The sequence below is a fragment of the Neomonachus schauinslandi genome, chromosome 16, assembly GCF_002201575.2.
Source record: "Neomonachus schauinslandi chromosome 16, ASM220157v2, whole genome shotgun sequence".
NCBI classification, from domain to species: Eukaryota; Metazoa; Chordata; class Mammalia; order Carnivora; family Phocidae; genus Neomonachus; species Neomonachus schauinslandi.
Window position 1 is genome coordinate 47,146,900 of NC_058418.1, and position 13,239 is coordinate 47,160,138.

The following is a 13,239-nucleotide window of genomic DNA, read 5'->3' on the forward strand; positions in this document are numbered from 1 at the left end:
GGGCGCCTGGGTGGCTCAGTTGGTTAGGCGACTGCCTTCGGCTCAGGTCATGATCCTGGAGTCCCTGGATCGAGTCCCGCATCAGGCTCCCTGCTCGGCAGGGAGCCTGCTTCTGCCTCTGACCCTCCCCCCTCTCATGTGCTCTCTCTCTCTCATTCTCTCTGTCTCAAATAAATAAATTTAAAAAATCTTAAAAAAAAAAAAGAAACTGGTAAGAAATTAAGCGATCAAAAAAAAAAAAAAAAAACCCACTCATTAACATTGCTTTAATATAGCAAAAGGCATTTCCAAGGTCTGATTGAGGACAAAGGAAAGGGGAGCTACGTCATCAGGAAGCAGTGCTATGGTTTCTCTGGGAGTACAATCTTGAAACCCAAGAAATCCTCCTCTTTCCCTGCACTTACCATCTCTGAATTAAATAAAAGTATAAGTTCTTCCCCCTTGCTTACCCTCTGTAGTCCTAGGTTCCATAAGCTCCATGAGAACAGGTACCCTGATCTGTCCTGTTCACAATGTAACTCCAAGGCAAAGTTCAGTCTCTCACATAGTGGAGTATTAGAAATATTTGATGAATGAGTGATGACGCTGACAGCCAGAATCAAGCAGCCTCAAAGAAACAGGAAAGGAGTTTGTGACCTTGGCTGAGAAGGCTGTTGGGAAAAATACCTCATTACTCAGCTTCCCCCAACTTTGGCTTCTCAGTGGAGTCTGAGGCAAAAGCTGCTCACCCTCGCCCAGGCTCTTAACACCTGACCCAGAGATAGTCTGTCAGGTGAGTAAATGCCAAACACCATAATAAGAAATTCATGTTAAGAAATTCAGACGGTATAATAAGCAATCAATCCTAGAAAAGCTCCTATTTTCATGTGAATTTAGTGTGGCATTTGCTTCCAACACAGTATTTAGGGAAAAAAAGTTTTAATACCACAATCATTTGCCTCCAGAATCCATGTTTTCTCCACTAAGCTGCATAATCCCTGGCCCTTTGGGTTTATTCCTTTTGTAGAAACAAACACAATCGTCAAAGAGCTCAACTGATATCCTTTCACAGTCCCTGAGCACAGTTCTTACATATGTCAAGCAATATTCTGATTAGAGCTTAGCTTCTGTGTGTAAATTTCTTTTGGGAGAATCGTGCCGACTGTGCCAGCAAGAGACTCTGGTCTCTCTGGCATTTCTATTTCTCTCTGTAAACTGGCATCTGGTTTTTAAGTGTCACTCTCCTGTGAGTTGGGTTAACACAAGAGTCACCCACCAAAAAGCAATCAAATCTGCCCCTGCTCCCCTCCCCCGAATGAATATATGAACAACCAAGGCTGTGGAATACTGTGACGTCTCTTGGCAGTCAGCCAGTTCCTGGGGACATCACTTGCAACTCTCAGCCCACAGACTCTGAAAGGGTCCCAAACTGCACTACAAGCTGCCTTCACCTACGCAAACATATGAAATCTTATTCTGCCTTCATAATCAGAGGGAATGACACCTTAAAATAATAGTAACAGGCATCTGAAACTCTTGTCAACACAAAACTAAGCACATCATCCCTGACGGGTCACATCCAGGAATGACAAGGCTAGAGACTAGATCCACAGGAACAGCAGGACCCTCCCCTTCACCCCACAGTAATCAGCAGAATCCACGGAAAAGGATGCTGAGTCCAGGATCAGAAGGCACAATCCCAATTCCAGAGTCACCCTAGTCAGAACACAAATTATTCCATCAGCTTCCTCATTTGTAAAACACAGTCAACATATGGCCTAGGTACTTTTTAGTATCATCTCATTATTTTCATAATGTTAAGAAAACAAATGGATATGACCGAAGCTTCCTCTATCTGCTTGGATAGAAAATGAGTCAGATCCAGGTTCCAATACCAACTCAACCTTGTCCCCTGTTGTAGCTATGAGACCCCGAACAAAACACTTTCTCAGGGTCCAAGTTTCCTTCATATATAAAATGACGATGTTGAATTCAATCTCTTTAAACATTATGAAAACATTTAGAAGGCCAAATGTGAAATCAAGTATTTCAAAAGCAGGAGGAAGTTAAAAAACAGGCAAGGCATAGCCATTGGTTATTTTTCATAGTAACCCTGTCAAGACTTGACGGCTAAGCTCTTCAAAAGGCAAGCTCAAATGAAAAACTATGAAACAAAATTATTTTCAACTCTGCAACACATTCTCAGGTGAGGAGGGCTGGAATGTTTCCGCACTTAGATTAAGCTCTACATTAATTCACATTTTACTTTTCACAAGGCTTCTCTAAATCCAGCCTGCCTGTCTTCCAAAGTCTACTGCACCATTACATGGGGTGCCAATGAACGATGGATACTGGGTAATTGGATTGTGGAGTTTTAAGTTAAAAGAAATACTTTTTTGATATGCAAATGATCTAAAGAAGAGCCAGCCCCCATAGAAACCATTGCCAACAAACTACCACCTAGTTTTCAAAGCACATCAGTGTAACTTATTCCCTAATGACTCTGTGAAGTAAATAAGGCAAGCACTTTTATTTTCATCTGACTTGTGAGGAACTGGGGGTTCAGAAAGACTATCTGACTTGCCAAAAGTCATTGCGTCAAGCCTCGGCAGCACTGGGGGCATAACCAGCGTTCATAATTCCCAACCTGGCACTAATCCCAAGATTTTAACAAATTTTTACCTGGTACCGTCTGTCCTCTGAGACCCTGCGGTTCTTGACCTGCGTGAAGCAGACCCCCTCCTCCTCCTCGATCTCATTGGTCCCACACTGTGGTCTGAAGGGGGTCTCAGGAATTCCAGCATGCCATGAAGTCTCTGCAGTCCACTGATGAAGGTGTTCATTGAATCCAAAGAAGACACTGGGATGGGGCGGTTAACACGAGATCGCTGCCTATGTTCCTCTGAAGCCCCTGGATTAATGTTCTCCACACGGTCTTCTCCCAACAGCTCCACTTCTTCTGTCAGGTTAACAGACACCTGTGAAGCAGGCTGGAGCACATGCAGTCCCACTTGGCTGCTGGTCCCTTCAGCTGGAGCGGGCTGGGGCAGGGGTGGTCCCCCTTGGCTGCTGACCACATCAGTAGGTAGAGGCTGGAGCAGGGGTAGTCCCCCTTGGCCGCTGACCACTTCAGTAGGTAGAGGCTGGAACAGGGGTGGTCCCCCCTGGCCACTGACCACTTCAGTAGGTAGAGGCTGGAGCAGGGGTGGTCCCCCTTGGCTGCTGACCACTTCAGCAGGAACAGGCTGTTCTGCAACATGATGCTCTAATTGCCCGTCAAGAGTATATTCCATTGCTTCCTGAGCCATCTCTGGAGAAGATTTGTAAAAAATATCAGTAAAATAGATAAAACATGCCATATAGCTGATATAATCATATCTAAGTTTTCTAGAACTTCTGTTTAAGGTCATTCTTGGCAAAACTGAGAATTTTTTTTTTTTTTTTTTTTAAATAAGCAACTAAAATCTCCTCTTTAAGTCAGAAGGGTTTGGTAATCAGTAACTTTTTTCTCCATAACAAGTACTTATAACTAGTTTTCCAGTTTCCCTTTTGAAAACATGAAGGCAGGTGATCATAGTACTATCTTCTATAACAGAACGATCTATGAAATAAGGGGACTGAACTTTTTCCCCCCTTTTTAATTTATTTATTATGTTATGTTAATCACCATGCATCATTAGTTTTTGACGTAGTGTTCCATGATTCATTGTTTGCGTATAACACCCAGTGCTCCATGCAGAACGTGCCCTCTTTAATACCCATCACCAGGCTAACCCATCCTCCCACCCCCCTCCCCTTTAGAACCCTCAGTTTGTTTTTCAGAGTCCATCGTCTCTCATGGTTCATCTCCAAGGGGACTGAGCTTTTGTGACTGAAAGTAATTTCCCAGACCTCTAGCAGTTCTTTGTGACCCAAATACAGATATTTACCAAAATATATGCTATACTTGATTTTAGTTGGCATAGGCAATATTCATCTTTCACAGCACCAAGTTACTAAGGATAAACAAAGAAAGGTTTTTATAGTTGCAAAATTAACTCAATACTAACTCAAAATAGAAATTTACGTAATTTCTCCAAAAAGGCTGACCAAACTTTATTTGCTCTGTCCTTTCCAGTATTTTTGTTTCCCATCTCTAACGCTATTGGTTAGCCCATTTCACAGATATTTACCAGGGACCTGGCATGTCCCCTTCATTGTTTCTTGTCTCTAATTCCATGATGTTAATCCATTCAAGAAATATTTATTAGGCACCTGTTAAGTAGTCAGATACCCCACAGAGGTAATGACAGGATAAAACTGTGTAACAGATTTTACATTCTAGCAAATGTGAAAATAAATAAATTTGGAAATTATACATTGTGATATTTGGTCTTGGGAGTAGGAGTCAAGGAGCACCATTTTACTTTTTTTTAAGTTTATTAACTTTTTATTTCTGCTAAATCAAGAAAGCTTAAAGTAAAGAAGAGCATTGAAATGGTAGCAAGTGTTTGGTAGTTACAGCAGACGGTTATGAATATTTGGATCAAACGTGGACACAGGAATGATAAAGCAAGTTCTTACTGAAAACTTTCAAAATTCTCTTGGATGCTCCCATGGCAAATCTTTCTCTGTGGAAACCCAGTGGGTGGACCCCTTCTCTCAGTTTTGGTTTCAACTCTGCAATGTGTTTCATTACATCCCATGTTGTCATTTGGATATGGTTTTTAAAATTTGGTCCAAAATTTATCATAAATTTATTTCTCCAATGAATAAAAAAAATAATCAAATGGGAAAAGTCAGGTTCTTGGGGGATAAAGCCATTTGCAGCCTTGTTGGTCTTGGTAAAAAAAAAAAAAAATCCTGACATCTTATCATGGATATTAAATATTATGCAATTTTTGTCCTGAAAGATAGTTGATAGACTGTTGAGATCTGCTGCTTGAGTTAACGGCTTAACATGACAGAAATGGTCTTTAATTGACAGTATCAATTATATGAAGAAATATTATCACATCCCATATTTGGAAGATTCATGTGAGAATCTTTCCCTCAGCTATTAGGGGAAAGTTTACTCAGCTTCACTGGGGAAATTAGTCTTGTATACATGGCTCATATTTTATTTTATTTTTAATATTTATTTATTTGAGAGAGAGAGAGAGAGAGAGAGAGCACAAAGAGCGAGAAGCAGACTCCCCACTGAGCAGGGAGCCCACTGCAGGACTTGATCCGAGGATGCTGGGACCATGACCTGAGCTGAAAGCAGACGCTTAACCGAATGAACCACCCAGGTGCCCCAAGGAGCACCATTTTATAAAGTCTTTCAAAAAGAGTGAGAGTTGAGCCCAGGTGTGAAGGATTAAAAGAAGGTGGCCATATGAAGAGCCAAGGAAGAGTTTCAGAAGGAAATCAGTACAGAGGTCCCTGATAAGCATGGGTTTGGTGCAACTGAGAAACAGGGCAGATGCAATGAGCACAGGAAGGAAGAGTGGAAGTATGGGATGAGGCTGAGGAGGCAGAACACTAACACGAAAGGCTTCAGTAAGGAGTTTCTTCTGTGTTAGGAATGGACTGCAGGGGAAGCAAGACTGCAAGCAAGCCAACCAGTTCACAGCCTCCCTGTGGGGGGTGTAAACCAGTGGTCAGAGGCTTGGGCGAGTGGTAGCAGGAGATGTAAAGTAGTAGACAGCTTTAAGAACCCTAAGCACAGACATGTTACTTAAAATCACAAGACAGATCAAACTACCTATGGAACAGAGATAGAATATTGGGCCAAGGACTCAAACCTGAGACACACATTATAAAAGGCCAACAGTTAACAGGAAGAGAACCCAGAGCAGACTATGAAGGAGGAGGAAACCTGGGAGAGCACGGGCTCTTGGAAGCCCGTTTCAAGAATGGAATGGTCAAGTGAGTCTAGTACAGAAGAGTGATCACCACTACATTTAACAACATGGAGATGACACACAGCCTAGAAAAGAGCAGTTTCCCTGAAGTGATGGGCCCAGAGGCCAGACTGGAAGGGGCTGAGTAAATAAAGGGAATTTCAATAAACATGGTGGATGAATGAAGCACACTTATCTTTCTTTTTCTAGTCATTCCTGAAAACCAATGAACATGACACAAATGCCCAAAGGCATTTAAGAGAAGATAACTTACAAGACAAATTCAAACAGGGTATGAGATTAAGCAATTTTTACTGGAACCGGAAACTTCTTAGTAGAGCTGAAAAGATCAAACCCACAAGTGCCTGCAATGAGGGGGGATTGTGTGCTCCTGAGAAGCAAGCTGACTCCCACTGAGGGGACTGCAGAAACCAGGGACCACAGAGGACAGTGTTGAAAGACGGAGCTGAAAGAGAGGACTGGTTGAAAGCCTATCTCAAGTGAACAAAAAGCGAGGCAAACAAACACCTCCTCCGCGTATGCTGTAGAAAACTGGCAGTTTGTGCCACACAGGCTTAACACCAGAACGGGTATAGCACAGCAGTGAAGATAAGGAGTTAAGTGCAAGTATACACACTGAACAGTGTGAGACCCTTCCAACTCTTCTTCCCCAGCTTTTTTCCCTGCACAAATCCAGGGCACAACATTCTGGTTTATACACATTCTCTACCCAAGGCAGGAGATTAGAGGACTGTTCACTACAGAAAACCACCTCAAGGAAAAAGATCTATAAATACTGACTATTGTGAATCCCCCCCCAAAAATGGCTGAGTCTCTGTCCATCTATTTAACAGTAAAAGCCTACTGGTTGATAAGGTTCAGCCACTCATACAGAGCTTCCAATCTGCTTTCTGGGGGAAGAAGGGGGCCCTCCTTAAAAACAAAGAGCCAAGGTTCAATTGACATTTGAGCAAAGCTGCCAACATAAGACAGAGACCAAAGCAGACAAACAGAAGAAACTTGGAGGGAAGAAGGGAAAACAATGCAAGAAAAACTGTAAAAAACAAAAACAAAAAACTCCCTCAAACTTACAGGAAAAGAATGCCGGGGGGGAAAAGGACAAATCAGAAAACAAGAAAGAGCTCTTGGAAATGAAAAATGACAGCCAAAATAAAATATTTAATAGAAGGATTGGAAGAGAGGCGCCTGGGTGGCAGTCCGTTAAGCGTCTCCCTTCAGCTCCAGTCATGATCCCAGGGTCTTGGGACTGAGCCCTACATCGGGCTCCCTGCTCTGTGGGGAGCCTGCTTCTCCCTCTGCCTGCCGCTCCCCCTGCTTGTGTGTGTGCGTGGGAGCGTGCTTGTGCTCACTCGCTCTCTGTCAAATAAATAAAATCTTAAAAAAAAAAAGGATTGGAAGATAATGTTGAGGAACTCTTCTAGAAAACAGACAAAAAGACAGTCAAAAAGGACAATAATAAAATTAAAATGTCAAGCCAGGATATTTGATTAACTGAACTACCAGAAAGAGAACTCAAGAAAGTGGAGAAGAAAGTAAAACAAAACCTCTGGTCAAGACAGAACCATAAGCTCTCTTCCCATTAAGAGCCCCAACACAGTAAATTTTCTTCAAAATTACATCAAACAGAAAAAAGCAGGGGCGCCTGGGTGGCTCAGTCGTTAAGCGTCTGCCTTCGGCTCAGGTCATGATCCCAGGGTCCTGGGATCGAGTCCCACATTGGGTTCCCTCCTCGGTGGGAAGCCTGCTCTCCCTCTCCCACTCCGGGGGCTTGTGTTCCTGCTCTCGCTATCTCTGTCTCTGTCAAATAAATAAATAAATAAATCTTAAAAAAAAAAAAAAGCAGGTTATAAAGGAATCCGCTATAATCCCATTTTTAGGACGCTTTAAAACATGAAAAACCATGCTATCTGGACTTACAAATATACAACAGTAGTATGAAACAAGCGTGGGCATGAAAAATACCAAATTCTGGAGAGAGTTCAGATACACGTGGGGCTTCAACTATATATATACTTTTATTTCTCAAAAAAAAAAAAAGGATGCAATTATAATTATAGCAACAGGTCAAGCTCGAGAATTTTTAGATCTAGATGGTGAGTGCACAGGTCTTTTTTTTTTTTTTTTTTTTTAAATCATTCTCTGTACTTTTCATTATGGTTAAATATTAGAAAGGAAATTTCTCCCCGTCATAGGTCTGTTCTGATTAGAACAATAAGGCAGACGGCCGAATCCAACCGGTTCATCTCGGTATCCTCCAGAGCAACAAGCACACAGCAGATGCTTAAATACCCACAGAATTATCCACCATACCCCTAAAAAAAAGAAACCAAAACAACCAACCAACCACCCCCCAACATCTAAGAACAGCATCGGATAAAGACAGATCTAGGAGAGAGAGAACATTTTCATCCTGGCAGAAAGTTCTATGAAACAGCGGCGGTCTAGAGCTGAGCTTCCCGATCAGTGCGGGGAAATAAATATCCTCCAGCCCTTGGGCTAGCCAGGAGTGATCAGAGCCAAAAAGACTGTTGGCTGGGCACCCCAAGCCTGGAGCAGCCTTGTCCTTGACCTCGGCGCGCCAAACAAACGCTAGCCTCCCACTTGTCATCTTTCCAACTTCGGTTAATCAGATCAACGTCCGCACCAGGCGGGACGACGGCCGCCAATCACCCGGATAAGGGGCTGCAGCACCGAGGCGAGCCAACCTCGGTTCAAATCCCCACTCTGCCGCGTACTACCCGCGGCACCTTAGGCGGGTTTCCTAGCCTCTCTGTTCAACTTGTTCACTACTAAAACTGGGATAAAGAAGTATTTACTCACAGAGTGGATAAGAACAAACGTCAGGTTCCTCGGTGAACCGGAAAGTAACGCAAGATACGGGCGCTCAGCGGGAGAGCACTTATATTTGCACATGAAGAGTTGGAAGATTGGCTCAACAGGAGAGCGGCCCGCGGCGAACTCCGCTCCTGCCTTCGCCCCCCCCCCCGCCCCCACCTTGGGCGCCTGCCCCGAGCAAGCCCGAAAGAGCTTGGGTTCGGGCGCCTCGGGCCCGACGGTTGGGGCAACCCGGAGCGGCCGAACCTCCCCAGGCCGCCGGGTTCGGAGCCCGCTCGCAACTCCCCTCGTGGGGCGTCCCCAGGCCCCGCAGCCAGGGATCAAACCCGGGAAGTTATCCTGGAGCCAGAGGCCCAAGGCCTGCGCAGACGCAAGCGCCCGCCTTACCTAGAGCCAGGAGGACGCCGTGGGCTTGCAAAGTCGCCGCGCTCGCGGCCGTTTTTTGGAAAAACTCGCACAGACCCGAGCCAACAGCCACTTCCTGAGCAGCTCAAGCGGCCCGCCTGAGTTGCGGGCGCGGCCTGCTCCGATTGGGCAGCAGTCCCAGACGGCGGCCAGTACCCTGTCTTCTTCTTCTTTAGGTCGCCGCTGACTGAAAAAGCGGCTCTCTCATTGGCTGATATTTCGTAAACTGACTAGGCGGGACCACGTGCGAGGGGCCCTCGTTCAATTGGTAGAAACCTTCGCCAGTCACCTCATGCCCAGCCCACAAGGAGAAAAACAGAACCAGCGTTTCACCGCTCTTTATTTGAACTTCCTGGCGGGAGAAAAGTTGTAAGAAGAAGATCTCTCGGATCTTTCCGGAGCCTGAGGCGTGGGACAGTCGCGTTCCTGTATATCCTCTGCTGAGGTGGAAGAGCTCATGCAAAACAACTTGCCTACACCGTCTCTTTAATCCCAAGCCATTGCAATAAATTGCCTGCTACTCTATCGTGACATTACTTGACAGCAAACATTTTTTAAGAATCTCACTGAAAGTCGAAATCTCACTTCTAGGAGTAAGACCTAGAAAATCTAAACGTCAGGCAGAGACGGCACATTGCCAATATTTTATTTACTCAGCTGTCAATTCTCAGGGGAATTGATGGCATAAATAATTGAAAGTCTTGGATAATCAAATATTTTCTCCTCTGAACCTGTTACCAAAGTCAGCATTAGCATTTTTACTTTTTCTTCTTTTCCTGCCATCTAAGGGACCTGCTACTGAGCTATATATAGCATGGCTAATAGGAGAAGCGAAACTTTCTTTTGTAAACAAACAGGTATGTTAAGGAATAGAATGAAAAACGTCTGTACTCATATAAATCCTGCAAGTTCAATACAGAAGTATTAGAGGATGCAGAGAAGCGAAAAAGAAAAATTGTGTCTATCCAGAGAAGTCATTATTAACGTTGCTTAAAATCTTCCATCTACCTAAATAGCTTGTTTTAATTTTAAAATGTATCTTGAATTCCTTTCCATGTTAATGAATGCATAGGCACATCATCAAATACTGAGTGACTCTTTGAAAAGAATTTAAATAGAAATAGGTAAAATGTCACATGGTAAAAAAAACTGGACAACAGTTAGGCTACTTGGTGGGAAGTATACAGAATGTTTCTAAATGATTCTGATACTCATTCATGATCCACCTAATGGCCATGTTTACTAGCTAGGAGAGAAACAGAATACAGACACATGCCAGAAATTTATAGTCTTGTCTCCAACTACCAAAAGTTATATATAGCTAGAGGGAAAAGGTGTTGGCTGTGTTCCATTTTAGGGGTGACATTCCCACCTTTATGGGTGATTAGTTGAATACCAATGTGTCTATTGGTTCATTTGTAAAAAGACTGAAAAATAAATGCACTAAGACTCACTTCATAGAAAGTTGTTTGGATGGATGTCTTTTTCTTTTTCTCCATCAAAAGACACGACTAATGAGTTCTTCTATACTGCATAATAGTAATTAAAACCTGCATGTATAATTCAAAATGCAAAATTTGAAAGAATTGTCAAGGTTAAACAAAAGATGCCAAAGAAAGTTTTATACTTGCGGAAACCTTATCCTCAGACTCTGGGGAAGTCATTAATTTTCCTCTACCATTATTAGGAGTACCATTCATTCATTCACTCATTCATTCAGTCTACAAGTATTCAACAACTACTGCAATCCTGGCTCTGGTCTGTATGGTATGGATATAGTATATAAGATAGAGAAGACCTTGGGACGCCTGGGTGGCTCAGTCAGTTAAGCGCCTGCCTTCAGCTCAGGTCATGATCCCAGGGTCTTGGATGGAGTCCCACATGGGGTTCCTTGCTCAGCGGAGAGCCTGCTTCTCCCTTTCCCTCTGCCTGCCATTCCCCTGCTTATGCTCTCTCTCTCTGACAAATAAATAAATAAAATCTTAAAAAAAAAAAAAAAGAGAAGACCTTGACCTAATAGAACTTCTATCCTCCATGGGGCACCTAGGTGGCTCAGTTGGTTGGGCTTCCGACTCTTGATTTCGGCTCAGGTCATGATCTCTGGGTTGTGAGATCGAGCCCCTGCATCGGGCTCTGTGCTGGGCATGGAGCCTGCTTAAGATTCTCTCTCACCCTCTCCCTCTGCTCCACCCCCTCCATGTGTGCTCTCTCTCAAAAAAAAAGAAAAAGAAAAAGAATTAGCATCATAAATGATGTTTGGAGATAGGGAGGTAGAAACAAAACAAAAAGGTGGGAATTTCACCCCTAAAAACAGAATAAAGACACAAGCCATAAAAACAAAACAAAAAACCCTTCCATCCTCCTAAGGAGAGGCAGATCCTAAACCAATAATCAAGAATAAATAAGGTAATTTCAAGTAGTAAGTATCATAAAAACAGTAAAACAGAGGGATATGAGTGGGAAGTGCTCAGGAAAGCTAGTTTCAATTGAGGGATTCAAGCAAGGACTCTCTGAGGTGCTGATATTAGAGCTGACACCTAACTACCTTCAAGAAAAGTTTGAGAAATGGTGTATAGTCCATAAATGACCATAATAAAAAAGAGAGTAAGTTAAGTGCTGTGACAGGCATGGTAGTGGCCCAGATAGGGCAACTGGAAAGGACTTCAGGACACTGGGTTCTGCCTCTCCTCCCCCAGCCACCACTAATATCTACAAGGCGCTGCCCATTTTTGGATCTCATTTTTTTTTTATTTAAAAAAAAAGATTTTATTTATTTACTTCAGAGGGGACGAGGGGGAGAGGAAGAAAATCTCAAGAGACTCCAACCAGAGTCTGGAGCTGGTCGGGGGCTCTATCCCACAACCCTGAGTTCATGACCTGAGATGAAACCAAGAGTCTGACACCTAACCGACTGAGCCACAGAGGCGTCCCTGGATCTCATTTTTTTGCTTGGCAAAATTAGGTACCTGGATGCAGATGAAAACCTCTCTTTGTTTAAAGTGCAGCAAATCTATGAAACTACAAAATGATGCAGAGCTTCAAAGCAGGTTGGGGAAAAAGAATGATCTCCTCCACCAAATGCTGACAACCAGAAGAGTGTTCGGTCCTTAAATCCTTTTGCTAATTCCCATATTAAAGAGATCATAGGCTTGGGGCACCTGGGTGGCTCAGTCGTTAAGCATCTGCCTTCGGCTCAGGTCATGATCCCGGGGTCCTGGGATCGAGCCCCGCGTCGGGCTCCCTGCTCGGCGGGAAGCCTGCATCTCCCTCTCCCACTCCCCCTGCTTGTGTTCCCTCTCTCGCTATATCTCTCTCTGTCAAATAAATAAATAAAAATCTTTTTAAAAAAATAAATAAAGAGATCATAGGCTTAAATGTAAATTCAGAACTATAAAACTTCTGGAAGAGAGCAGGAGAAAATCTTCATGACCTTGGGTTAGGCAAAGATTTTTTAGATTTGACCCCCAACAGCATGATTCATAAAAGCCAAAATTGATAAATTATATTACATCAAAATTTAAAACTCTGCTCTTCAAAAAGACATTGTTAAGAAAATGAAAAGGGACGCCTGGGTGGCTCAGTCGGTTAAGCGTCTGCCTTCAGCTCAGGTCATGATCCCAGGGTCCTGGGATCGAGCCCCACATCGGGCTCCTTGCTCAGCAGGGAACCTGCTTCTCCCTCTCTCTCCCTCTGCTTGTGCTCTCTCTGTCAAATAAATAAAATCTTTAGGGCGCCTGGGTGGCTCAGTTGGTTAAGGGACTGCCTTCGGCTCAGGTCATGATCCTGGAGTCCCGGGATCAAGTCCCACATCAGGCTCCCTGCTCAGCAGGGAGTCTGCTTCTCCCTCTGACCCTCCTCCCTCTCATGCTCTCTGTCTCTCATTCTCTCTCTCGCAAATAAATAAAATCTTTAAAAAAAAATTAAAATCTTTCAAAAAAATGAAAAGATGAACTGCATACAGGTAGAAAATATTTGCGTATCATTTATCTGATAAAGGACTTGTATCCACAATATATAGAGAACTCTCAAAACTCAATAATTAGCAAAACAACCCAATTTAAAATATGGGCAAAAGGGGAAGCCTGGGTGGTTCAGTTGGTTAACCATCTGTCTTTGGCTCAGGTCATGATCCCAG

At 43.5% G+C, this 13,239-nt stretch overlaps 1 protein-coding gene across 1 annotated transcript in view; it reads right to left on the reverse strand.

The window, feature by feature from the left end:
• RFWD3 (ring finger and WD repeat domain 3) overlaps window positions 1-9,189 on the reverse strand; it is a 48,392-nt gene extending 39,203 nt beyond the window's left edge. The window contains exons 1-3 of the mRNA XM_021703001.1: window positions 9,087-9,189; window positions 3,159-3,289; window positions 2,662-3,071 (exon numbers count right to left, since the gene is read on the reverse strand). Coding sequence (XP_021558676.1) covers window positions 2,662-3,071; window positions 3,159-3,287 — 539 coding nt within the window. The 5' untranslated portion in view covers window positions 3,288-3,289; window positions 9,087-9,189. The remainder of the gene's footprint in view (window positions 1-2,661; window positions 3,072-3,158; window positions 3,290-9,086) is intronic.
• Between the last annotated feature and the right edge of the window lie 4,050 nt (window positions 9,190-13,239).